The 27,246-nt window shown below is 42.9% G+C and overlaps 1 protein-coding gene across 3 annotated transcripts; it reads left to right on the top strand.

The window, feature by feature from the left end:
* Positions 1–69: 69 nt before the first annotated feature.
* On the top strand, positions 70–27,246 carry SHISA5 (shisa family member 5). 3 transcript variants are annotated; one of them, XM_077184475.1, is made up of 7 exons: positions 70–88; positions 6,407–6,474; positions 7,068–7,145; positions 8,318–8,368; positions 21,480–21,595; positions 21,898–22,113; positions 24,269–27,246. In XM_077184475.1, the coding sequence occupies exons 2-7, from the start codon at positions 6,446–6,448 to the stop codon at positions 24,343–24,345; spliced, it is 567 nt and encodes a 188-aa protein (XP_077040590.1). In that variant the 5' UTR covers positions 70–88; positions 6,407–6,445; the 3' UTR covers positions 24,346–27,246. The 3 variants fall into 3 exon arrangements, with proteins under 3 accessions (XP_077040590.1, XP_054495948.1, XP_054495947.1); XM_054639973.2 differs by lacking the exon at positions 70–88 and adding an exon at positions 3,085–3,220; XM_054639972.2 differs by lacking the exon at positions 70–88 and adding an exon at positions 3,105–3,229.

The raw sequence follows: 27,246 nt of genomic DNA, 5'->3' as shown, positions 1-27,246 counted from the left end.
GCAGAGGCCCCCCGGTGCTTGCGTGAACTTCTCTGGAGAAAACCGAGCAGGGTCGGGGCCGCCGAGACGCGAGACTCTCGGCATGGAGGTGGGCAAGCGGACAAGGCCAGCGCGCACGAGGGAGGCCAGGGCAGGCGCTGCCCACACCCAGGGAGACAACGACCCTCTGGGCCAGACCCGCACCTGCCCTCGGAGAGTGAGCAGGAGGAAGGAGCCGACACATGAGCATGGGGCCTCTCAGTGCGCTTTATTGTGCCTGTGGAGTGGGATCAGTGTACTGGGGGCACAGCAGGTCCTGTGGCAGTGTCCAGGCTGGCTGTGGGGATTCTGGGTCCAGCATTGCAAATGGGAGCAGTCTCGGATCCACAAGGGCCCAGGGAGCATGGACTGGAGCATCTGACACTTTCAAGATAAAAAGATAGAGTCACAGAATGGTTTGGGATGTAAAGAACCTGAAAAATAATCTAATTCTACCTCCTTGCCATGGGCAAGGACACCTCCCACGAGACCAGGTTGCTCCGAACCCCATCCAGTCTGGCCTTGAACACTTCCAGGGATGGAGCAGTCACAGCTTCTCTGGGCAAATTGTGCCAGGGCCTCACCACCCTCGCAGCTCGCTAGCACCCAACTCCAGCAGCCCCAGCACCACCAGCCAGCTACCATCAGGGTCCTCTTGTGTCTCCCCAGATCCAGAAAATACCAGAAAATGCCAGACACTCCAATACCTCTGGGCCCATGTGGATCCAAGACTGCTCCAGCCTGCAGCATTGGCCCAGAATCCCCACAGGCAGCCCAGATGCTGCTGCAGGACCTGCCGTGCACTATGCCCCAGTTCTGGCCCCGACCCCACTTCACCAGCACAATAAAGTGCACTGGGAGGCTCTCTCAGGCCTGACAAAAGTATCTGGCCAAAGAACCACTGGGAACAAAATGCTCTGTGTCCTGAAGTTTGACCTTGTGCGGCTTCTCCTTGCTATTAAACCCAGGCCTCTCACAGGAGACTCATTGAAATGTAAAGGTTTCTGCCTGAGAAACAATAACTTTGCAGTCTTTCACTCTCCTAAAGTATGGGGAAATCACAACACTACACAATTCAGTCACTCTTTCTGTCTTAACACCAGACCCTGGGGCACAGTGGAGATGTAGACTTGCTGAACTTCTGGAAAGCAACAGAATTTCTCCACTTCTGTCAATGTTTACTTGTGTGCAAATATGACAAGAATCTACTTGATGCAGTTCTTGAGCTCACATACAACCTTCAGGTCAACAATCCACAATTCACATATGTATTTGGTTATAGGATTGGTGGAGCTCAAGAAATTGCCTTTTCCAAGAAACCACCTTGGGAAAGCTGTTGAACTTGGCAGATCTTCCTCCTAGTCATGAGGCTGGACCTACCCAATACTTTGGCGTACACTGCACTGTTATCTAAGACATGGTCAAGAAACTGTCCTGGCTCTTCAACTGGATCCAGACAGACTGAAGAATTTACCTGAAATAAACAAAGGATTCTGTGTGGAAAAGCCTCTGCCAGCCTCTGGATTGCTGACCATTTACCTCTGCCAGTGCTCCCAAGACATCTCCTAACACACCTGAGCTTCCTCTCCTGTGAGTGAGAGATTCTGCAGTATGCTAGGAAGCAGGTAGGGTAGGGGAGACTGAAACCTCTCTTTGAGACACCTTCTGAAAGGCCTGTGAAGATGTCTTGGAAAAAAGGCAACCAGAGGCAAGTATAGAGCAGAGGCCATTTACCCTCAGAAACTTACTGAGAAGGGGGCTGCTTCATCAATCCTGGTGTTCTTTAGTAACAGTGCTTTAGCACAGGTTTTGATCCAGAGGCAGGAGCAGTCCCTAGGGGAAGGCAGACCAGGCTATGGGCTCAGGTGGAGTGCCCAGGCAGCCAGAAGGTTTCCTCAGCCAGCATCAGAGTCCACTAGGAACCTGCCTGGACAACAACCAGACAATGGCTCAGGTACAACCAGAATAGGGAAAAGGGATGTGAAATCCAGCCTTGAAGAATACAGATCTGAAATGCAATTCAGGATCAGGATAGAAACCTGAACTTCCCAGAAGTCCTACAATACCAGGTGTGTGATACTGCTGGGAGTGACTGCTTCCTTCAGCTCCTGCCTTTACAGTGTTCCTAGAGAATCTCTTTTACCAGCCACCTTCCAAGCCAAACTCTGGTGCTTGGGATTTTCTCACCAGTCTTTCTGTATTTTGCTTGGCCTTCCAAGGCTGGGGCATGACATAACTCCATTAGCTAGATGCTGACAGAAGTGATTAATTCAGGGAACAAGCACCTTGGCAAGCTTGGATGTGGCACTTGGTGCCATGGTCTTGTTATAAAGGGAACACACTCCCGGAGCTAAAGTGATTTCAGCTTTTATTATAAGGCCTAAAGCTTGGAGGGTCGACCAGGAGCGTTCCTGATGAGTGAGGATGCTGCAGAGCCAATGCTGGATCTTCCTTTCTTGAGCAGAGATGTTCCCGATGTTCCAGGTGGAGGAGCACGCAATCCCACTGGTTCGGATGCCCCCTTTTTATCCTGTTTTTTGTTCCTTTGGACTGGTTTCTGTTGGGATCCTTCATTTGCATGAAGGTTTAAGGTGCTTGATTGGCCCATTCCAGTTCTATCCAGGCTGGCTCGTTTGCCTTGGGGGGTGATGCACTTTACTTAGGTGTAATACGGTACGATCGGTACCGTATTTCTTATAACTACCCTTTAACCGCTTTTACAATATAATAACCAAACTTTTTAACAGTACAAGCTTAGCAATTATGAACTATTTTACAACAGTTTCTAACCTATTTTTGACACTCTGGTTGACATGGTGGTGATCAGTTACAGGCTGGACTCGATGATCTTCAGAGGTCTTTTCCACCCTAAATGATTCTGTGATACTGCGGTGAGGTGTCCCCTCAGGGAGAAAGAACCCTTCAGTTGGTACTGCAGCAACCGCGCTGGGGAACGGGAGCCGCAGCCGGGGATCGGGGTGTGGGGAACTGAGATCGGGGGTCGGGCACCGCCTCAGCGCTCTCCCAGGCCGGGGCCGGGCCAGGGCCGCCCCGCCCCGCCCCGTCTCGCCCGCTGCCTCCGCCGCTTCCCGCGGGCTGTCTGCTCCCTGCACCTCCCGGGGCGCAGCCGCCCTCCCGCCGCGGTGTCGGGGCGTGCTCGCCCTCTGCTTCCTCCTCCTCCTTCTGCTGCTGCCGGCGGCCGGTGAGCGCGGTAACGTGCGGGAGCGGCGAGCCCCGGTGCTCGGGGGGGGGGGGGTTTGGGGGCTCCGGTGTCGCTTTCGGAAGCGGTGATCACAGCCCCCGGCGTGGGGAGCCCCAGGCTGCGAGCTCAGCCCCCTCAGCTCTGCCGCCCGTGCCGGGGCGGGGACTGAAGAACGCGTGGTTCTGGGAGCTGTGGAACCGTGATTTGGGGGCAGTGGAACCGTGTTTTTGGGGGGCTGACGAACGCGTGGTGTTGGGGGCACGTGGTCCCGGCGGCGGCGGGAGGTGCCCACACGCGCTCAGCTGTGTTGGCGCGCATTTGGGTTCTGCTGAGGGAAAAGTTCTGCTGAGGGAAAAGTTCTGCTGAAGTTCGGTGGGTTTGTGTTGAGCCGTGGTGTCGGCTAGCAGCGGCCTGATGATAGGGCCTGCTGGTAACTACGGTGAGGTGATGATGTACTAAAGTGGCTGCGGTTAATTCTTAAAGCATCCAATCAAAAACCTTCACCTTTTCACCCCCGACACGGTAAATTCTACCCTTTTACTGGAAGATAATAGAAACACTGAAGTGCTCAGTGATGATATCATGTAAAAAGCGTACTTACGTAAGCTTGTTTGATGATTGAGTTCATACATCAAATGCTATTATTGATAATCGGGTTTTTTTTCAGCAGCCCCATCTGTTGCTAATTTGTTATTGTGCTTAGAGGATGGACCGTGCGGTCTTCCCCAACTTTGTCGTCAGAGCGGATGTGATTACAGAACTTAGCTGTGAGGTCTCAGAGAAGGAGAAGTACTCTTTGTATTTTATATATGAGTGGTATTACTTGATCAGAGAGATCAAATTCTGCACAAACCCGTGCAGAAAAGTTGCTTGTGATATGCAAGAAGACATTTGGCTAGATCAGAGTAATCCAGGATCACAGTTTGTTCGGGGGCTGAGCTGAAATCAGTGTGGCTGACATGGTCAGAGTTTTATCTGTAAGTACTTCAAGGTAGGAGCACCAGAAAAAGGATTCTTTAAGCTGACTCACCACGAAGGTCTATAGCTGTAACTGTATGCTAGCTGCTCTTGAATAAATAGGGGTGGAAGTTAGTACTTATTGCAGTGATTGAGGAGTGGGAGGGAAGAGTCTGGCAGCTCTGCTCTTGAGATGGAACTTGGTCAGTCTTTAAAGGTTTTGTGCGGTACTGATGGACTGAAATCATCACGCTGATGTCCTGCGGGATAGGAGGAACCCCTCAGTAACCGGGTTCGGACTGTACCCATTCTCAGATGATTCAAATAATCAAACCATCAGAAGACCGACTGGGGGAAAAAGTGCCATCAGTTGATGAGCTGGAGAATTCAGTCAGTTAAGGAAGAATCTCTTGGATGCCACAGCTGATGGAAGAAGAGAGGAACAAAGCGGAGGCACCAAATTCTTCTTTGGCGTGCTGGGCCCTTGTTGGCTCAGCTCAGCCACCTGAGAACTGGCCTAGGCCTTTGGTTTTCCTTGCTATTTTATTGTGCAGCAGTACTACAATTGTGAGATGAAGGGGGGAATTTTGTTGGCTGCCTTGTGTAATTTCACAAAGTATTTTGGAATTGATTTGGCTGCCCTGTGTACTTTCACAAAGTATTTTGGAATTGATTTAGCTACCTGTCATTTTCTTGTTAGGGGTAGAGGAAGGAGGGAGGAGTCAGGTGGCATTAGATGTCTGCAGAAGAAAAATTTGATCGACCAAGTGTAAGCATGTATATAAAAAGTTGTAAAAAGTACTGTGCTATGGATACAGAAGTTCCTCTTTGTTTCTATTTAATGACCCTCCATATTTAAACCCTTAGAAGATTTTTGTTTTCCTTTTTATTGTTGGCTGTGATGCCTAAATATTTTTAACTTTTATATATATTTATATGTATTTGTAACATTGTAGGCTGTTCATACAAAGTTCTAACTTGTAGTACTTTTCCTGTACTCCTTCATAGTATACCAAACCCTTACTAATACATTCTTGAAATTCTGTTTAGTCTTGCCTTTAGTCTAGCAAGGACACTTTGTTTTGCAGCTTGTATTGTAGACACAGTAAAGTGTAGGGCAAAAAAAGACTGGGGGGAGGCTCTAATGGGGCAGAACCCAGGTAATAGGAAATTACCTAACCAGTTGCTCTTCTTACTGGACAATATTTGTAGGTATACTAATCGACCTTAGGAAAACTGTAGAAAAATTGTAGATATACTGTATTGTATGTGTACATCACCATATTGTGCACCATTAAGGCTGTCAATTAAAGACTTGCATTTGTATTATTTTAACACTGTTTGGAAAAGTTTTGTGTTTTATTCCAGGCAACAGTATTTAGGTATTTCTTGATGCTAGAGGGTGAAGACTGAATTTTCAGATGTTAAAGTCAGTTTAAATATTGTCTTTGCCTCTTTTTGTTTGCTTTCTCTTAACAACTACACCTGAAGGATTTCGAGTTTTTTGGATGGAGTGTGGTTTAGGAGCAAGATATCAGGCTATGTCTTGATAGGAAGGAAAATGATGAATAGAAACCAGCTGACTTCAGCATTTGTCACTGAAAAATGAAGTGATGCCCTTCTTGGGAAATGACTTTGCTTAAGCTTTGGGAAGTATTTTTTTGTGGCAGTTAAAAGCTTTTAATAAGCCATTCTTATGGAGCAGTTACTCAGGCTTGGGAGGGCAAGGACAGAGAAAACAGCCAGTCTCTTAAAGAATGTGTCATCCTGAATGCAGTTCTGAAAAGTGTGGGATGTTCCCTAAGGGAACCATCCTGGTACACGAATATCCCCATTGATTACCACTGGAGCTGCACCAGGTGATGCTTGCAGTGGGGATGCTGCTGGACTATTTTAGTTCTAAGAATCTGTTGTATGATATCTCTGTTTGCTGCAGTGGATTACCAGGATTAGGATTTTCTGTGAAGTAAACAAAGCAACAGTCAAGTTGTACAAACAACCAAGTCACAGGGAAATCCAAACCTACAGTGAGTGCAGTGGTGTTGCATCTTTTCCATTGAGTCAAATCTCTAGGAAAATTAAACATTTTATTCTAACTGATTTTCAGGCCTTTTGATATTTTTAACCTTTTTGGCAACTCATGTTGCTCTTTAAGTCTTTACAATAATTTGGTAGCTACTATCAGATACAGTGAAGAAAGTAACACCAGCATCTCATATTTTCATGCAGTTTGGTGCTTATGTCTGAACATTTGGATAGAGGTGCTTAATGAAGATGAGCTGCTCTGTGTGTCTGAAGTAAGTATTTGCCTCTGCTATACACAAAATGAAATACTTGGTTTGTAAGACCTGACCCAAGTACTTTCAGCATATTTAAGTATTAACTTAGGTGATCTGGTCGGGATGAGGAAAAGACATTATATGATTATTCCTTTACTTACTAACTATTGGTTTGTAACTCTTCTCAGTTCTGGGTGAGGATTGTCAAGCATATAGTGGTTATTTTGGTGAGGTATAACTTGCACAATCCTGTTCTGATTTCTGCTGTGGATCTTGTCTGGATTGATACTGCTGCTCTAATGCATTCCTAAAATTTTATGAACAAAAATTCCAGTGAAATCAGCTTAATGAAAGTTATTGAGGCAAATTGAATGTATACAACACATTGCAATTCTGTCATCAAATGACAAAAAAACCACACTGTTTAATGGTTAAATCTCCTAAAGGACCTTTCTCTTCTAGATCTCTATCAGGGTCTATCATGGATCAACATTAATGCTTGTTTCTTACCTGTAGAAAGGGAACAATGAGCTGGATAAATTAATGCATGAACTGATGTGTGTTTTCTTGATAATTTTCAAATGCTTACACTCTGTTTAATTTTTCTGAAGGTCTCCTGATGCAGAAGACCCTCTGGAAACTGTAAAGAAGCTCGCCGAGGAAATTAGGAAAAGTGCATCTGACAACTGGTTGGGATGAAGCTTTAATATGATTTTGTTTTACCTTTGTGGGAGGGCTTCAAGGCCTGATACAATATGCATTGATACTTGTTAAAATGATTGTTGTGTCAGTTTTACTATATCATGTGGAAAATCCTTGTTATTGAAAGCTTAACTTCACACTTTAGGATGCTCAAGGACACCAGAAAGGTACCACTGGTACCTGCTCCAGATGGAGAATATTACCAGGTGAAAAGCATCCCAAAGGAGCAGAGAGGACACACTCTAAAACCACCTATTATGGAGTTATTACTGTAGTCACAGAGTGGATAATGTGGAAAATTCCAGGCCTGCTGTGGAGACTGAATGAGGCTGGTTGAGCTCACACTTGAGCTGAGCCACTTGCTTATCTTGCAGCTGGCTCAGGCAGGGCTTAACCACTGCAGGATGTCTGGGGTGAAACGCTGGCCTGAGCTCGATGTTGTCTCTGTGAAGCACAGAAGAGCAGCCACATCCCTGCAGGGAAAGTGAGCATCACTCCCCTTTACCCAGGCAAAGAGGACTTGTTCAAAGCACAGAGCTGCTCCTTGCAGGCCACGATATGAGAGTTGTAGTGTGGGAGCAAAGACTGTCAGAGATCCTTTAGCCAGGTGGAGGACACTGTGACACTGAAATGTCACACTTCTGTTCTCCCTTTGGTTCAGTTTGACTGAAGGTAACAGAAACCCTCATAAAATTGGTGTTTGGTTTTCTCCATGTAGAGGATGAGAATATGGCCCCACTTGGTGGACAAATTGCTGTGCTTGCTCCTCTCTCCTCCCCAAAGCAGGGATGCCTGTCAGAGCATACCTGGGTGAAACTAAGCTTAGTTAATGGAGAAGGTGAGCTTACTAAAAAGCTGTATCTGTTGATTTTTGTTGTTAATCACTGACTACTTTAGCTACTTGAGCTAATGCAGTAAATGCATTTATCTACAGCTGCTCCAAATCTATGTATGGTCTATTTGGTTTTGGATTTTGCAAAACTGCCTTGGAACAGTGCTGTCAGGCTATTGTCAAATCCCTACTTTTAGCACCACAGGCAACAAAAAGAATCTCTCCTTTTAGTGTACATTTCCTTGTTCCATAAGCACTTGAAACTTGGCTAGGTAACTTTAATAAGTAATAAATTCCATTTTTTTGAGATGAACTCTCTTGTTCCAGGATCTCTGACTCGGACATGTTTCAGGATCCTGATTTAGACTTTGGCCCCAGGTAAGCCATGCAAGCTTTTAAAATGGGATTTGTGTAGAGGTTCTTCATTGTGTAATCAGGACATGTGGACCTGGCAGTGCTGGGTTAACAGTTGGACCCAGTGATCTTAAAGACCTTTTCCAGCCTAAACAATTCCATGATTCTGTGCGGCTAGAATACAAAAATAGAAATACTAATTTGTGTCTTAAATGTGTGGAGCACTCAAAAATCTGTGTGTGTGTTGGAAGAAGGAGAGACATGAGGACGAAGCTGGATGTTGCTATTTAGACCATAACAAAAAGGTCTTAAGATCACTTTAAGATCTCTTTATATGATAACCTGCTTCCTCCCTGCTGAACAGGAGGTTGAAGCATTAGCACAGAGTCACAGAACAGTTGGGCTTGGAAGGAACCTCTGGAGATCCAGTCCAACCCTCCTGCCAAGGCAGGGTCACCTGGAGCAGGTGACACAGGAATGTGTCCAGGTGTGACTTCAATGTCTCCAGAGGGGAGACCCCACTCACTCCCTGGGAAGCCTCTTCCAGTACTCTGCCATTCTTAACATAAAAAAGTTCTTCACAATTAGGTGGAACATCCTCTGGTTTAGTTTATTTCTCTGTGCTTTGTACTCTTAGAAAATCCACAGTGGCTCTGGAAGAAAATCTGCTTTTGTTTGAGGTATCTCCTTGGTGTTGTAGCATCTTTTGCAGTTAGTTTCTATCAATATTTCTCCATCTCTTTCAATCTCGGGAAGAAGTAAATTCCTTTAAACCTATATTGGTGATGACAGGAGTCCTGCTGTAAAAATGTGTCAGTTTTTCACAGTGCAGAAGATGATGAAGAGAGGGCAGGGATTAATCACAGAATGGACGTTAAGGATGATCTGTTCCCAGCCTCCCCCTTACACATGTCCCACTTATTGAAGGCCTATCCAGCCTGGCCTTGAACACTGCCAGGATTGGGGCATCCACAGCTTCCATTAGCAACCTGTTCTAGTGCATCACTACCCTCATAGTAAAAACTTTCTTCCTAATAGCCAGCCTAAATTTCCCCTCCTTCAATCTGTACCCATTCCTCCCTGTCCTGTCACTCCAGTTCCTGACAAAGAGCCCCTCTCCGGTTCCCTGTAGCTCCTTCAGACCCTGGAAAGTGCTGGGGGTGTCCACACAACCTTCTCTTCTCCCGGCTGAACAGCCCCAGCTCTCCCAGCCTGTCTCCTTAGGGGAGGTGCTGCAGCCCTCTTATCAACACTTCTGGATTCCCTCCAACACTTCCTGTGCTTGCTGTGCCGGGGAGCCCGGACAGTATCGCGGAGCTCTGGCTGCTGGATGGCTCCGCGCGGCTTTGGGCGGTCGGGATCGCGGCGGCGGCGGCGCCGGGGCTCCCCTTTAAGGGGCGGTGCGGGCGCCGTGACGTGCGCGGGGCCGGGCGGCGGGCGCGGGGCGAGCGGCGGCGGCGAGCATGGGGTAAGCGGCGGGGCTCGGGGGGCTCGGGACGGGACCCGACAGCTGCACGGGGAGCCCGCCCGGCCTTCCCGGCACCTCCGGGCTCAGTACCGGCTGCCAGCGGGGCCGTGCGGGCGGCGGGCGGGGGTCGGGGCCGCGCTGTATTAGTCCGGGCACATCTTCACCGGGGGAGGAAGGAGCCGCGCTAAAGGCGATATGGGCACGGGCATGGTGGTGTGAATGGGGTACAGGGGTGTCTTGGAGCCCTGGTCTCTTCGACGAGGAGGTGGATTTAATGTAACAAATATTTTGGAGGAGGGATGCCCCTTGTCAGCCAGGCTGATCTTCTGTCTTCAGATGTGTGGTTCCAGTACAGCCTTATCTTGAAGTCAGCTTGCTCTTTGTAAATGACAGGAAAAAACATTTAGGAAGGAGCAGTTAAATTGTTTTAGTTATCTTTATTTTCAGCTGTGGAATGTTTTAAAAGAGACCTGTGGATGTCTCAGACCTTAAGAAGAGACATTTCTTCTTCCTTCTCTTTTCCTTTTCAATTACATTTCAGCTTTGAAAAATTAGTGTTGTGCAAAGGCCTAGACCTGACATCAAACTTAGCTTCTTGCTACGTAATTTTATTAGAAAGATGGTAATTACTCACAGGAATACTGTCCTTGAAAAGCCACCTGGATATGACTGGAGGAAAACCACACCTCAAAACTTTCCAAAATGACTTATGACTGAGCTGTCCCATTTAGGGTGTTTCAACACTGGGAATTGCAGTGAGTGGTACTGTCTATGACTACAGCCAGTGGGACACCAAGTAGGTTTCTGTTTGGTTACAGACAGTGCCTGGGATTTGGTGTTGTGTATGTTGAGGTTTCTGTGCTTTTTTAACCAAGTAGTAAGCTGAATTCCTTCTGGAAGAGTTGTCCTGCTTCCTTGCCTGCAAGGTATACTCCACCCTCTCTGTCTGTGCCAATTTCTTTTAAAAGGCAGGTTTTGCCTTGTTTCTTGATGACTACGTTAGTTTAATTCTTCACTGTGGAGAGAGAAGGCTGATGTCAGAATATTTCTTTGTATCTCCAACAAGACGAGCGTTCTCTTTGAACAGTTTGTAACATGACAGGAAGCAATAAGGGCAACTTCCTTTAGTGCCCTGTTCTTTCTTAGGAGTTACAAATACTACCTTTGACACTGCCCTTGAGAAGGAGGTGATGATTTCCTGGCATTATGGGTCACAGAGCGTGTAGTTCCCCATTCTTGCATCAGGCTGATTTCTAGATTGAGTTGCCACCCTGGCACACTGCTCACAAATCCTGTCTTGTCAAGAGAACTTCCCCTTTCTGAAAGTGAGTTACAGACTACCTGTGGACTTGCCACTGGAGACTCTGGTCTGGGTGTTTCTCCTCTCTGCTTGGAAACCCTGCCACAATTACACCCTAATTCTAAGGACAGGGTTAGGGAAGGGCTACTGGTGGAATGTTTGTTTGTTCTTTGTCGTCTGGCCCAGCTGAGCAATTTCTAGTTTGTTTGTACTTTTGCTTTTTTGCTGCATTTATTCTGAGGTTTTCTACAGAAGTGCAAGCAAAGCACCAGTTTTCAATAGGTTTCTTTTCAGTATCATCCTTTGATATTAATGTCTTTCCATATTCATACTGAGTATCAGGTGCTGTTGAGGCAGGTGTGCATTTTGGGCAATCCTTTGAAGTGTATTTCACATTGCAAGTGGTCCATATGCTATAATCTTTGGACATTTTAAAGACAATGAATTACAGTCCATTGGAGTGTGTTAATAATGCACTTCTAAGTACTTGAAAGCATTTTGCTTCCCAGAATGCTGCATTTGGAAGCAAATGTAAGCATTCTAGGAAAAGTATAAAAGTCAGGATTAACTCAGATTCAGGCCTTTTATTTTGTTGATCAGTCCTTGAACATCGTGTGGAGCTTTTAGATCAGGGTGTAGGCATAGGTTTCATAGTGCTGAACTTGATACATTTGTCACCATTTTTTATTGACCGTAAGTGATTTCTCCAATTTCTGCTGCTAGTGAATGTGTTGTGACAAAGGTTTACTACTGGAAGATGTTTCAGGATTTTTTTTCCCATTTTAATTGTATTACTGAGTTTTCCCCTCCTTTACTCTGGTTTCAAAGATGGATTGTGAGTAGTAAGGTTAATTTAGTTGGTTTCCCCTTTTCATTCTGCTGTACATAGTATTCTTATTTTAAGAAACTTTGCAAAAAGCAGAGCACTGATTCACCAGGTCTTGTTATTATTTTCATTGGTAGTGTGATTACTTAGCCTTGGTATGCCAATTTTCCAATAGTGACCCTTACTGGAAAAGGAAATTAGATGACTCATATCCACAATTCAACTAATTGTGAAGTATTTGAGTGTTTAAGGAGGTCGAGCAATTCAGAACATCTGTATCAGTTACAGAAGAAAATAATGTCGTTGGGGCAGCTGATAGTGGGCTTTCTAATTGGAAACAAAACTTGTCATTGTCTGTGCACACAGTTAATTTGCCTCTGTTTCTGAGTGAATTTCTGCCTGTAATTTAGAGCAGATTGTGTAACAGGTACAGTAATGCCTGAGGCAAGGCTGTTCCTCCTTATGAGAAGGGGAAGGCAGAATGTCCCATTTTCCTGGGAAGCTTTGGCCAGCAGAGACAGACCAGCCTTGTTGGATGGGGATGTGTTCATTTGGGGTTTGATCCATGCTGTCTTGTGGCTTCCTTGTCCTTTTGTGATACAGAGAAAATCCATGCCTGCTTGCAATGTGGCATCTACAAGAGGCTGCTACAGGCTAACCTGGCAAAACCAGCATATTTGTAACAGTGAAAGATATGATTATCCTGGTTTTCTTTGTCTGGTTTAGATGTTTTCAAGCCCATATTTTCTCCACAGACAAGGTCAAAAATGATATTGAGCTATGCCGTGTTTCTTCTCCCCTGCTATCACTATCAGGGACTCCACTTTACACTTTCTGGTATATTTGGATACTCCAGGATCTGTAATAAGTTGCCAGTGGTAAGAAAGGTAAATAATGAAGATAATTACAGAACCACAGAATTGTTAGGGTTGGAAGGAAAAAATCCTTTGGAGATCATCTAGTCCAACCCCCCCCCAAGGCAGGGTCACTTGGAGCAGGATACACAGAAATGTGTCCAGGTGGGTGTGGAATGTTTCTAGAGGGAAGACTCCATGAAAATTGGAAAAAAGCTTGTAGAAATATAAGCAGTCTCTGTTTAATAAGCAGAGGATTTCTTTTCCAGTGCTGATCCTTGATATTTTCTGTAATAAATGAGTTAAACTGCATCCAGCCTGTTCTGTGAGGCTCGTGTTCAAGCACAGGCTAATCTCACCAAGGACTGTAAGCTTCTTGCCTGGAAACAACTGAGACTTGGATTTTAAACTACTTAAAGAAATGTTTTATGCTTTTTACTAGCCTGAAGAGTAAACATCAGCTTGCACAATTAGCAGTGGTAACGTGCATTGCAGAGCATTTGGTTTTGTGTTCACTGGGTTCTTGGTGAAGAAGCAGCTTGAAGGTGGCAGAGGGTTCTGAGCTGTGGTCTCTGCTGCTGTAGGCACTTTAAGTTTCGTTTCCTCAGAAACCAGGCAGGAAGGAGAGGCTGAAAAATGCAGCCCTGGTGGAAGAGGCAGATGTGCATGGCTGGGTTAGTGTGCCCTGCTAACCACAGAGGGCTGTGTGACAGCAGCAGCCTGAGCACGCAACGACACAGCAAGATTGATCACTTGGATGCTGCTCAGGAGTTCATTTTCCTGGGGCTTTGTGCTTCATTGGCTGTAGCTACCTAGCAGGCTAGAGTGTTCCCTCTGCCTCTGGGCTTTCCTGTGCCTCTGTGTAACTCTGAAAACAGTAAATTTTTAACATGCAAGCTGGCTCTGGAGAGAGCTTGTGGAAGAGGTTGCAGGTAGGGTAGCCCTCAGAGAAGGATCCTATAGCCCAAGAAACAGAGAATCCTTTAAAAACATGTTTAAAAGACCATGATGGCCATTTATTAGGATCTGTAAAAATTTGAGCATTTCGAGCACCAGCTCTGCTTTTTCATATACTGCCATAAAAAAGCCATGGCCTGAGGTGTAGCTGGAAATATTTGCCACAGATTGTGTTTGTAGATGTATTATGGGAGGAGGAGAATACCCTCCAATTGCCCAGCCTTTTAAAACTGCAGCTGTAGGGTCTTCTGTGAAATAAACAAATTGGTTTAATTTCAGGAAATTTCCAATTGTGTAGAGATTGGCTTTTTCACAAAATCTTTGTATTCAAAACATTTTATACCGTTCATTTTTGATGTGATGCACCTCTGTTTTTATTAGCATGATCTCTGGCTCTCAATTCCACTGAGAGGTAAACTTAAAAACCTCTTTTTTTTGTTTGTTTGGTTTTTTTAGGGTATGAAAGGTACTAGCCATCAGAGTCACTTTTGTGACTCTTTTGATGAAGGTCTCATTAATAATAATAACAATGGGTCTCATTAATAATAATAATCAATGCCATTTAAAAGAAGTAGTGGTTGGTCAGATGTGACCTCTGCTGCATGGTCTGTTCTTGTTTTCTACAGTGTTGGATTTTCCTTGATGATCCTTGTTGTGCTGGGTGACTAATATTCCAGAAGAGAAGGGGAATGTGGGCCAAGATGTCACTTAACAGTAGTACAGGATAATTAATTGATGTAATTCAAACTTTGCTCCTGCCTGAACACAGGATTTGGAAATTTTATATATGTGATGATACATGAGTAATGTGGGTAAAGAAAAAGGTGTGTTTTCTATAAAAGCTGGGTTATGAGGCAGGCAAAGCAGGTGGGTGTAACCCAGTCCAAACTTCCTTTTACTGCAGTTCCAGTGTGTTTGGCAAGTCATACTCCAGATTTCAATTTGCCAGGGAAAAAAATACTTTAACTCTTTGGCCAAGTTACTTTCTAATTAGTTGTTTAAATCTGCTTCTAGAATTAGTGTGATACTAGCAGTAGCAAATATATAATATTGCAGTTTTTGTGGGGAAATTTTTTTTGTAGCACTTGATTGTTTTTTGTTTGGTTTGGTTTTTTTTTCAGTTAAACTTGCTCTGCTAATTCAGTTAACCATCTAAGAAAAATCCTTCCCATTGCCAAATTTGAATTTGGGTGTGGGGGTAACATCCTGTGTCCTTGAAGTGGGTGGTAGGAAGGGAACTGACTCATGTTGTTTGCCTTAAATGTCTGTAATCATTCTACATTCTCTTTTTGCCACTAAAGGAACATTAGAAATTTATTTCCCACCTGCAGAAGCAAATGCCTTTAATTCTGTTTAAGGACAATTTGTATGCTGAGTCCACTGGACTGAAAATTATCTGGGGGCCTGCCTGAAGCTGCAGTGTTAATTCTTGCACTGCTGATGAAAGACTTCAGTCCCTCTGAATGCAGCCTTGACTTTTCCCCTTGTTATGTGCATATTTCAATGCATCAGTTACTTACAGCAATTATTCTCTGTTTTCTACAAAGCGTACAATAATAGATTTCCTGGCAAACTTCACCAGAAAATTGTATTTTTAGTATGTATTACAAAGGGATTTATATACATAGACATATTTAGTACAAGTGCACTCTTTAAGGACCAAGAAAAGATGCTTGTATACATATTCCATAATAACCTGTTGGATCAGGGTGTCATATGTCTGAGTAAGACCACAAACTGCAGGAAGTTTCCTCCCTGCCACTTTCTCATAAAGGCTGCTTAAGAACACGTTGTGCTAAACATGTTATTTTAAAAAAATGGAGAATTAAAAAAAAATAATGTAAATATAATATTAAAAATAGTAGTTAGCTTAATTCCAATAGGTCTTTGTGTATAAAATTGAAGTTTATTATTTTGGGCTTAAAGTAGTCCACATCACGTTCCTATTTGCACAAACAGCTGAAGGCTCCATTCAGCACATATTTAGCAAACTTCTTCCTGTAAGATTCTTGCCTTCTGTTTTCCTGTAGCACTCTGGCAGTTGCTGAGTTTCTTGCTTCCCATGGCATTATTGTTGTTTTAGCTCGTTTCTCATGGCAGAGCTGGGTCCCTGGGCTGTGCTCAGCTGTGGGCTCTGGGGATGCAGCTCAGGGCTGTTTATACTGCAGGTAAACAAAGGGGTTGTTTTGCTGGAGCTCCCCTTGCAAACTCCTTTTGGGACTACCCAGAAAGAATTATGGAAAGTAGTGCTGAGTTTTAAGGGTTTTCATTTAATCTGTGTCCCTGCTAGAGCAGTTTGCAGTCAATGATGGCTTGAGCTGGTGCTGCTCTGAGGGGTTAGGTAAAATAAAGTGAAACCCTTCTGACATTAAGGGACTGAACCCCAGGAAAGACACTCTGAAGTGCAAATTGAATTAACATTTGTCTGAAACACCAGACTTCACAATTCCAATCCACACTTCACTGCATTGCAGAGCTCCTTAGATGACTTTGCACTTTTCAAAGCTGCCAGTCTGATGAAACAACCAAGATTTTGCAGAATTGAAACCATGCTGCTCAGGCTGAGTCTTAGGCTGCCTGTTGCCTGCCACAAGAATCACTTGGAACCTTCCTGATCATGTAGAGAGCCTGTTCTGGAGAGGTGGCCAAGGCTGCCCCAGCAATTACTGTGATTGCTCCTGGACTAGGAGGCTTCACTCTGGTGTGGATTCTGATTGTCTTCTTGTGCTGAAGCCCCTGCTCTGCTAAATTAGGCTGATCCCTCTTGAAAGTGTTCAAATCAGGCTAATGTTTCCCTGTGAGTTTGCTTTCTGAGTAATAGTAAATTATTTTCGTTTAATCATTAGGAAAGTGGTTCTTATGTTTTGAATTTTTATGCTAAAGCATTAAACTGAGAAAGTGTGTTGCCAGTAAAGTTGTAAAAACGAATCCCTCTGAAAGTCTCAGAAAAAAGCATTATTTTCCTGCTGAACTTCAGAGGCAGTATGTGGCACTGTATGGCTGTGACTAAAATGTTAGTTAGGCATCTCTGTCTGGGGACTTGTTTGGGCATGCCCTACACCTTAGTCAGCAAACGTGGATATTTACCATTTCTGGGAACTGGATCCTTTTCTCAAGCAGTAAGGAATGACATGCATATACTCAATTTTTTTATTTTACTTTTAGGAATGGCCTAAATTATCTTTTGAAGTCTTTCCAGACCACCCCGTGTTACAGCCATAACTCACTATTTGTAAATGTTTGTTTTGAATAGCAGCAGTGCTTTTCAAAAGAGCCTTGCCAATGTGTTTCTCGAAGCATGGAACAAATCTTGGAATAGATTAAAACTTGCACAATAAAAAGGCTGCTTAAACTAATTTTTCATTACTAGGTGGTCTCATTGTTAATTTGGATATTTTTTTCTGTTTTAAGACAAAATTTTTAGTGTGTCCTGCTCACATGAAGGCATAGATATGTGAAAACTTCCTTTGTATCAGCTTACAAAATGTCACTGACTTAAGTGATTTGAACTGTTAAGAAGAGTTAAAAATACATTGCTGGAATCAAAACTTTGATATTTGAAAATGCTTTAAATAAACTCTCCATTTTTTTCCATTTGACTGTTCAAGATCTGCAACATGAACAACCGCCTTGAGAATTAACTTCTACAAATAGTATTATTTAGATCCTGGTCTTGGTTCTCACATTTTGATATGTCCATTGCATCTCATTCAGTCCTGAAAGGGGTAAAATAGGCAAGTAACTCCCTTTATGTGAGCTGATAGATATATTGAATAATTAGACAGCTTTAAAGTGAGTCTGAGAGACATTCTTATTACATTTACACTTCATTGGTGAGAGGATGGAGTAGAAGTGGAGGTGTAGGGCAAGGCAAGAGAGAGGTGGTGATAGGAAAGGGCAGGATGTTATCTCTCCATTTTTACTAAATTGAATAAATCTCTCCATATTTATTTTTGTATGCATTTTATGAGAAGTTACAGTTTGTCATTGCTGCAGTAAAACTGCAGGTTTGATTTTGTTTTTTATGAAATCATTGGCAAAAGTTCACTTTCCTGTGAAGAGAAAGAAGCAGGAAATGTCAGTGAATGAGCTCAAGCTGTTTAGAGCTGTGCTTTATTTAGACTATGGTGTATATAATGTGGGAGCATGGAAACCTGAAAGTGACTGACGCCAGCAGAGCACCCGGAGCTGCTGCTGTGGCCACCCTGATTTCTGCACTCTGACGTTTGTTTGCAGAATGCAGGGGTCAGGTGTGCTTTTGGTTTCGTTGGCTTCTGTTTTCTCATGGTTAACCATTCAGGGGAAGAATCTGTAAGCAGCAATCCCTCACCTTTGTTCTTTTTCATTTATGTACGATGTTAACAGTAATTAAATTATCATTTAATGTGAATATGGTTTTTCCCAAATATTTTAGGGCCCTTTAGGCAGATTCATGAGGTGAAAGCAATCAAATGAAGCAATTTTTGTCTAAGAAGGGACTTAGCACACTGTGAAGGAGTCTTTATACAGTGCCTGGAGTATCTTGTCTCCTGAAGGTTAGAAGGTTCACTGAGTAATGTATGTAGAGCACCATTCTGACTTCACTTGACCATCATCTGTTAGTGGCAGCCTTCCTGCACCTTTTTCAGTTGAGGGGTATCACTTAAATGCTCAAGAAGTGCTGAGACCAGTACTCCTTGGGCAGTAAAAAAAAAACAACATTATTACAGGAAGGTAGTGACTGACCATGCAGAAATTCCAAAAGAGTATTGCTAGTTTTGGTTGGCAATAAAAAAAAATATTTTTTAAGAACTCCAGTGTTGATGACATGAATTACCAGTTCACAGCACTTCCTGTTTTTTCTGTAAATGTCTCCCTATTTTATGCTGTTCTAAGACATTAGCCTGCATGAGCCCAAGCACTGGCAGGAAAATTATCTGCTGTGAAGTGGGTGATAAAAATGCCTGCCAGTAATCAGTTGTTGCACTCCTTAAAGAACTGAGAAGAGCTAACTCCTCTCTGTTATTTGACTTGCTGGGCTGTCTGAAAGCTTATTATTTTGGGCTGCAGCAATCAGACAGTGTTTCAGTGGGTAGGAGTGGATCACAGTGTTTGCACACACAAACAGGGAACTCCAGCGTGTACACCTGACACACCTGCACCTCCAACATGTGTCTCCATTTAACTCTTCCAAAGATGGGTGCAGAATGTCCTTGTGTCCTGGTTGTGTCATTTTGCCAAGGACACAAGTGATCCAAATGCACAGGGTGTCTCTAACAACGTGGTGAAGATGAGGACATGGTGTGTTGGTTTTGTAGCTTTGCTTTTGTTGTGTTCCTTATTAGAGGTAGCAAATAGGAGATATCTGCTTCATTGAGCAGAAAACTTTATTAAAAACAAACACATGGAGCCCATGGTCAATGTTTTTATCTATTGATGGCCCTCAGCTTGGCTGCAGGTGGGCTTGTGCTGTTTTCTCTCCTCATATCAGAAATTATTTCAGTTGTGAAAGATAAGAGGGCTGTTCAGTTTCCTGCTGTGCTCGGTAATTTACGATGAGTAAATATTTCTCCACTTTATTTCAATTTTTCTGATATCTTTGATTCTGCCCAGCCTTTGCTGAAGTTCTAAGAAGTGCACTGTCTGTACAAGTGAAGAATTTTAGTTGTCTTTGTCAGCCTTAATCTCTCTCCTTGACACAAGAATTTCTTTCCTTAGCATAGTTCACTACAAAAAAGGTGTTTTTCCTTTACTGAAGAAGGAAAAACAAGGAAGAACATAGAAAACTTCTTTACTTTGTGCTGCTGTTGCTGGAGAATAGCTGTGTATAAAGGAAGTAATGTCAGCTTCCCTAGTGAGAGAGCTCTTTCAGGATTGGTCCAGAAATGGAAACAAGAGAAAAGAAAAAGCTCTTGGCTGCTCCACAAGTATCAGAATTTTCAGTTGACATTTCTTGTCCTGCAGTTTCTGAAGGTGTCTGTAGTTTGTCACAGGTGTTCTTGCCATCTCTTGAGAACATTGGGATCAGGATTGTAATTCAGTGTATGAATCCATTGAGTGCAGTTCTCTCTCTTCTCTTCTCTTGAAATCACATTTGTGTTTTGCTTTTTACACCAGGCTTGAAAGAAATGGGATTTTTTGGATGGCGATGAGCTGGCTGTGAGCTTGGTGTGCTGAAGTGAAGATAATGCTCATGAGGATGAGAGGGCACTTAAAAGCTGGGTGTTTAGGAGTGTGTGTTTAGGTCAGCATCTCAAAAATGCTCTGTGCAAATAAATGGGGCAAAACATGCACGTGTTCCTCAACACATTATTTTCACCTTTACATCCTGTGGTTGTGTTGCAGGAATCCATTTATTTTCCTGGCAGTGTCTCTGACACGGTTCCTGTGACTTCAGGAGGCTGCAGCAGTTCCTGCTTCCTGTATCCCATTCAGTACTTCATGGTTGTATCCATAGTGCTGTATTTAGTGCTTCACAAAATCAGTGCTCAGTCAGATACAGTTACAGTTTCACAAAGTCATTGTTTTGAAAGAGATTTGACTCAAGCTTTTTCTTCTAGCTTTTGCAGAAACAGAATAAAATTGATGCAACCTCTCTTAAGGTGAAAGAATGCAATTTAAATTGAGCCTTTTTTATTTGTCAGTGCCCAGCTTACTAAGGGTTAAGTTGCTCTAGAAGACACTGAGGTGAGATCTTTTAAATTTGGGCTAGGGTAAAGCATTTTGCAATTCTTTTTGTCAGTTATTTAACCTTCCAGTGTCACTGATATTCAAATGCAATTGTCACATTTGGTTGGTGTTTGGTAGCCAAGTGAAAATTGCTGGATGCAATGGAGATGTTTTTTTGTTTAAAGCTGTTAACAGGAAACTGAGCAGGGGAAAAAAAAACCAAAGATAACTGTAGCCAAAATCTCTACCAGCAAACAAAAACAGGATGGATGTGAAAACAGCCTCTGTAGTCTTTATTTTATAGCTGATTGTTCTTTAAAACTGACTTCCTGCAATTGTTCCCAAAACTGATGCATGGTGTGTTTTCTAAGAAATAAAGAGTGCTGGAGACTTTGGCTTCCATGGAAGATGGGCTTTGTTGGTTTCAGACAGTAGGAAACAGATCATTTCATTGAGCACTGTAAGGGAATTGTCACTGGCTTTGCTGTGATATCTTTTCTCCTCTGTGTGGTAAATAGAACTTGTAAAGCTTTGAGAGGTAACTGGTTTTGTCTGCCTCCATCATTTGGTGCTCATCACAGAAGTCAAAGCTGTTGTAATCTCTGGTTTCCCATAATAAATTTGTGACTTTTAGGCAGTGTTTCTGTATCATGTAGCCTGGCATGCTTGCTATTGAAGAAAAGTCAGGATTTCAGTTCTTCCTGACTGTATGAAACATGGATTCTAAAATACCTGTTTGCAGAGGCCAAGGAGCCTGCCAAGAATCTGTTCAGGGCTGAGATTGTCATGAGTTTGGGACTGGGAGGTTTTAGGGAATGTGGGAAGAACTTGTGGGCTTGCTCTGAACCTGTGTGTTCACACTAAAACAACAGCAGTCACAGACTAAAATGAGAGGGACCAAAGCCCCTTGTCAGGGGTAGTTCAGCTTCCCTGGCTTAGCAGACATGACCTCCTGCAGCACTGCCTTGCACAGTTGTTTCTTAGTCCAGTAAGGACTGAGAGATTGGAGGTGGGGCAATGTGTTTGCTGCAGGTTTGGTTAAGGAGTGACTCTTACCAATTCTGGTGGTCTCTGTCTTGCAGTTTTGGAACCCTTATTGCCATTGGAGTTACTGTTTTTGCAGTGATTGTCGTCACTATTATTCTGTGCCTCACCTGCTCCTGTTGCTGTCTGTACAAAGCATGTCGACGACCACGCCGTAAGTAGCTCTGGATTTATTTTCTTTTTCACATCTTTGAAGAGGAAATTTTTTTTAATCCCTCCTGGAAAATTGTGTTCCTATAAGAGGTGAAAATACCCTGCTCAGAAGTTGCAATACCTAAATATTAAAAATAAACATTTAAGCAGCTCCAGAATGCGAAGTTGCAGAGGGATGTTTTGGAATATTTTCTGAGCATTTAGAAGTTCTCTTCCATCCCACCATGTTGGGGAGTCTGGGAATTATGGGGGTTTTCCTTTAGGGACCACCAGCACTAACCATGTTCCTTTTCCTTGCTGCAGCTGTGGTGACCACTGCCACCACGACCGTGGTTCACTCTGCCTATCCCCAGCAGCCAGCAGTGCCACCCAGCTACGCAGCAGCTCCGTACCAAGGCTACCAGCCCGTGGCTGTGCAGCCCCAGCCAGGCATGCCCGTGGCTCCCTACCCTGCCCAGTACCCTCCCCCTTACCCCACCCAGCCTGCAGGACCCCCAGCTTACCATGAAACTGTGGCAGGTAAGGCAGCACCAAGTGCTTCTTCAGCTCCTGAACAGCTCGGAGACAGCTGCTCTGGAGCAAATCTTATGTTATTTACATTTATTATTGTCTGTGGCTGTGTTAATACAGATGTAAACAAATTTTGTAAAATTGAAGTTGTGGTGGATGCTGTTATTCACCCTGGTGGAAATTTCCCTCTCACTGTCTCTGTGTTAAGTATTGCCAGAGGAGGTGTGAGCTGGAGCTGAACTGGCAAAGTTTGGCAATGTGTGGGACTGTCAGCAGATCCAGTAGAATGTTTTACTAATTCAGCTGACATTTAATATTAAAATCAAAGTCAATTAACATACATACATACATATATACATATACATGAGTTGGATGTTTCCACATTCCCTTTCTAATCTTGTATCTGTGAGGTCTGTTCTATAAGAGCATGTAGTGACAGGACAAGGGGCAATGGATGCAAACTAAAGGACAGCAAGTTTAGATCAGTTATTATTTTATATATATATATATATATATATATATATATATAACTAGTTATTAGATTAGTTATTAAGAAAAAATTGTTTGCTGTGAGGTTTGTGAGGCCCTGGCACAAGTTGGCCAGAGAAGCGATGGACACATCTCTAGAAGTGTCCAAGGCCAGTTTGGATGGAATCCTGAACAACCTGGTCTCATGGAAGTTGTCCCTGCCCAGGACAAAGGGATTGAAAGGAGAAGCCTGTTAACAACTTGCAGTTAAAATTATCAGAATCTTTTTTCTTCAGCTTTCCTTCTTTCACAGCATTGTTTTCATGCAGCCTTATTGTTGCAATGACTAATTCCCACTTCTGCTGGTAATAGCTATTCTCTGAGCAATTGGCTCCAGACTGCTCAGAGGGGCCAAAACTGGGCTTTTACCTGTAGGATCTTCAAGTTCTCTTACAAACCTCACTGGTCATCCTTTTAAGTAACAAAGTATAGTCCTGACTAGTAGATAATGCCCTTAGGAAGTAACTTCCAGGACAACTTGGATATAAAATGGCTTTTCATGGTGTGAAAGATTTGCAAACAGTTAGAAATTGTATATTAATAATGTGCAAAGCAGCCCCACATGTGAAAACACTGACTTGGCAGGACTGTTGACTCTGTTTTTCTGTTATAAATGCCAAAGAAGCTGTGGGTTTTACAGGATTATGCCAAAGTGCTTTGGCTTCATGTTTTTCATATGAGGGAGCCAATAAATTAGTCATTTCACTTCTCCTGCTCTCTGGTTTTTCAGGCTGTTGCTGGTTTTTAGTTTTAAAACAGTTGTTTTGTTTAGGGTTTTGTGGTTGTTTTTCTTTTTTTTCCTGGGAACATACCAAAGCACTTTCCATGTTGGCAGCTGAAAATGCCTCACAGTGAGAGTTGTTCCCTTCATTTCTCCTGCCTGTTAGCCAAGGAGCAGGCTGTTAATTATGTCATGTGCCAGGGGAGCATACCTGCTCTGCCACACAGGAGCCAGCCCCACTCACTTTACAAGATCAGCAGAAGATAACCACACCTGCACTTTCCAGGGATCTGATCAGGTGCTACTTGAACAAGCTTGTGCTCTTTGACAGAGCTGAAAATGGAGATGCCACTTGAGAGCAGCTTTTCTCAGAACAGTAGAAAATAAGGATCTCTTCCAAGGGATGCACATCTGGTACATAAGTCAAACTCTTTCATGTGCTCAGTAGTGGTGGGATATTTTTTCTCTTTTATTTTACTTCCTTAATTAATTTTCTGACACTTAGCAGGAAAGCATTTTCCCTGAAGGAATCCTAATATGATTTCTCTAGTCCTTTTACCAGTGTTTTTTTCCCCTCAGGACACTGTCAGCTATATCCTCTTGTATGTTTGTATGTGCACTCCTTACTTCCACTTACTTCCACTGGCTCTTTTTTTAGTTCCTTTTTTTTTTTTTTAGACTAGGTTTTTTAGACTCAGCATCAAAAAAGCCCCAAAGCCAACAAGAACAAAAGTTTTTGTGCTCTTACTTCTGAAATGCAGATGTTTTATGACAAGCTGTTTTCAAGTCCAATTAAGATACTGGCTAAGTTGAACCTCTTAACTGTGCACTCAAAACAGAAATTGCCATTTTATATGTAGAATTCAGAATGTGCATTTTACAAATCTGTTTTTTTCTTGTGTTTTGCTTTTGCAGCTGGTGCTGGAGCTCCTTACCCCACCCAGCCCCCTTACAACCCTGCTTACATGGATCCTCAGAAGCCCACCTATTGAAAAGCTTCTACTGTGCTTCTGCATATAAAACTTTTCAAAATATCATTTGTTCTGTTTACACCATGCTCCTGTACTATATTTTTCTGGAAGACAACAATTTTTTGTTAAAGTAGAGTGAAAATCAGTTCAGTATCTTCTTTTTTTTCATGCTCCAAGGAAGGAGTATTTTTCTTGCAGAAGTTGATTTATACCTCAAGCAAATACAAAAAGAGATTTTGCTCTAGATACAATGAGAGAAGTGAGAAGAAAGAGTATTTCATAAATACACATAAAACTACAATACCATTTGCTGTGCAATAATTTTGAGAGGAATGGTCTACTATGAGCATTGTCAAATACCCAAAGCTGTAGCAATCTTTTGCACAGTATTAAAATGTAAAATCTTAACCTCTAAGAAACTACCTGATACATGTTATGTAAGTTCTGCCTGTTTTGAAGCTACTATTGTTAGGTAAGCTACCATTTAATACATTTCATTTATCATTCAAAAGGGAATTTTCCTTTTTTGCATCACATTTACCTTTGGTAAGGGATAGTACACCATGTTTAATTGCCTTTGAGCTAGTTCTAAATAGCATGAGTTGGTTATTTCCTTGTTTTCTGTCCCAACTTTAAGGTTTATAAACTGTGCCTCCACTGGGTATTATAGCTAGAAATCAACAGACTCTCTGCCACTTAAAGGACCAAATAGATCAAAAGCTGAAGCCCTAAAAATTCTCCATAAAAGTAATTGGATGAGTATTTCTTGTTCAGCTAGTATTGGACAAACTTACTTGAGCAATCTCTTGTTGATGAGTTTGGAATTAAAATCAGCCCCTTAATGACAGGTTAACAGAGGTACCTTGGCAGCCTCATCACAGAGAAGGAATCCTTTTACAGGAGGGATGGGATATCAGCAGAAGATTGGGATTTTCAAATGCTCAGGGTTTTTCCACTGTCTCTAGTGGGAACTGTAGATGGCAGGAACCTAAGAATTATAGATTTATAAATCCAGTTTGCATTGGAGTAACAGTGTGCTGGGTGAGGGGCCACAATGAGCATTAAACCTCCCCTTTGTCTTTAGCATTCCCATGAAGCTGAGCAGATAATGAGAAGTCAGGGAAAGGAAGGATTTGTCACAGGCAGGTAATGTATTTTTAAGAAGGTAATGCTTTCAGTCATGAAACATCTTGAGACATCCTCATGGCTGCTAACACTGCTGGGGCTTTGGGCTTCATGAATCTTTCATTGCTCAAACAAATAAGGTGGGGGGTTTTTTCACTGTCCTCAACAATTCTTCTCTTTTCCAACATTGAAATGCAATTTGTTGTTAATCCTCATAGAACTATGTAGTTATTTGCATGTATCACTGTGACATAATCACTGAAATAATTTTAACATATTTTTTACACTGATTTTATTTTTTAGAGAGGCCTATATTTGGGGTATATTATTGTTTTACCTCACAGAGTAGGTGGAAGTTGCTGTTGTCAAAGGCAGCCTTGTTCCCCTTCCTGATTTCTTGAGTCTATTTCTGGATTATTCAGATTCTTTTTTTAAGAAAGTTTTCAGGGCATTTCAGAAGAAACTTGTTGAAAGTTTTTTCACTGGGGTTCATGACAACCTGTGCCCCTCTGTTACACCTCTCTGAGTGTTGAAGTTAATAGCATTAAATGGTGCCAAGAGGCACTTACAGAGCATTTATCTGTGTGTCCTGTGTCTGTGTTCCTCCTCTTTCCTGCCATGTCAGCTGAGAAATTGGGCAAAACTTCATGACACTGTCAGATGTTACGTGGGACCAACCAAAAAAGGATGGTGTCTTCTGTATGGAGGAGGAAGTATTGCCTTAGAAATCTGGAATGTTTCTGTGGGAGAGCACTGAGTAACTGCAGAAATAAATCCCATGCTCCAGATCCTACATCTGGTGCTTATTCATGGAGAAGGAGGGCAGAGATTGTTCCAGCAGCTTTGTTAGCCTGTGTGGAGCCAGGCCAGGGAGAGCACAGGTACAGCACCCAGTGTGGGGTTCCTGAGGTTGTCACTGTGCCCTGCTCTTCCTGTGCCCACCCTGGTGTGACAAAGGGAGCAGTCACAGTGTCATGTTTGGGTTGTGAGAGGGAAATCTGCAGTTTCATGGCAGGATGGCTCAGTCCTCATCCCTGAGGAGATGGGAGGAAAGGAAGGAGGCAGCAGTAAGGGGCATTCCCACATCTGAGGTTTTGGGGTGGAGGTTTACAGACCAAACAGATGGTCCTGAATTGCCACTGCTCTGTGTGGGGTGGTGGGAGATGAGGGTTAAGGAGCCTGAAAATTGACACCTTTCCATCAGTGGACATGTGCAAATGATGGCAATGTACAAGTGAAGAGATCAGTCATTAATGTACAAGGAACTGCCTTAGCAGTACTATTACTAATTCAGTTACAGAACTTACTGAAAGAAGAGAAAATGGTCCAGTTCAAAATTAATCAGATTGTGATTAATTTCTTATTGTTAGTGCATTAATCATCATTAACAATGGGGTGTGGGACCAGATTTTATTTGGTTCTTGCCCTGCAGCCTTGTTGAAGCTTGTTTTAAATACTGACGAGAATGGCATGGTTACAGAAAAGATGGAGATGATCCATAAGTTTTCAGTTTAAGCCCTGCTGATGTGTCAGTCCCAGTAGCTGTTGCCTTCACATCACAACTTAAAATGTTGTTTTGTTTTTTTTTTATCTCTGTAAGTGCCTTTGTTTCAGAAATGTTACGTGAAATTAAAGACAGTAGAATATTGAATTTACCAGATAATCATTGTTGCTTTGTTACATACTGTAACCTTGCTTTGTATGTTGTTTGTAGGTTAAACTTAAGTATTCAAACCAAATGGCATAAACTCTATGCACCTTTGTAATAAATTCTGTGTTTGAAGTACATTCTGTCAA

Source organism: Agelaius phoeniceus, chromosome 11 (genome assembly GCF_051311805.1).
Source record: "Agelaius phoeniceus isolate bAgePho1 chromosome 11, bAgePho1.hap1, whole genome shotgun sequence".
NCBI lineage: Eukaryota > Metazoa > Chordata > Aves > Passeriformes > Icteridae > Agelaius > Agelaius phoeniceus.
The sequence above is the reverse complement of the archived record's forward strand: the minus strand, read 5'-3'. Positions and strand labels throughout refer to the sequence as shown.

Coding starts and splice junctions, on each gene's coding strand:
- SHISA5 (XM_077184475.1), top strand. CDS start 6,446: ATGAAGATGAGCTGCTCTGTGTGTCTGAA. Junction 6,475..7,067: donor AGCTGCTCTGTGTGTCTGAA/GTAAGTATTTGC, acceptor ATTTTTCTGAAG/GTCTCCTGATGCAGAAGACC. Junction 22,114..24,268: donor TTACCATGAAACTGTGGCAG/GTAAGGCAGCAC, acceptor TTGCTTTTGCAG/CTGGTGCTGGAGCTCCTTAC.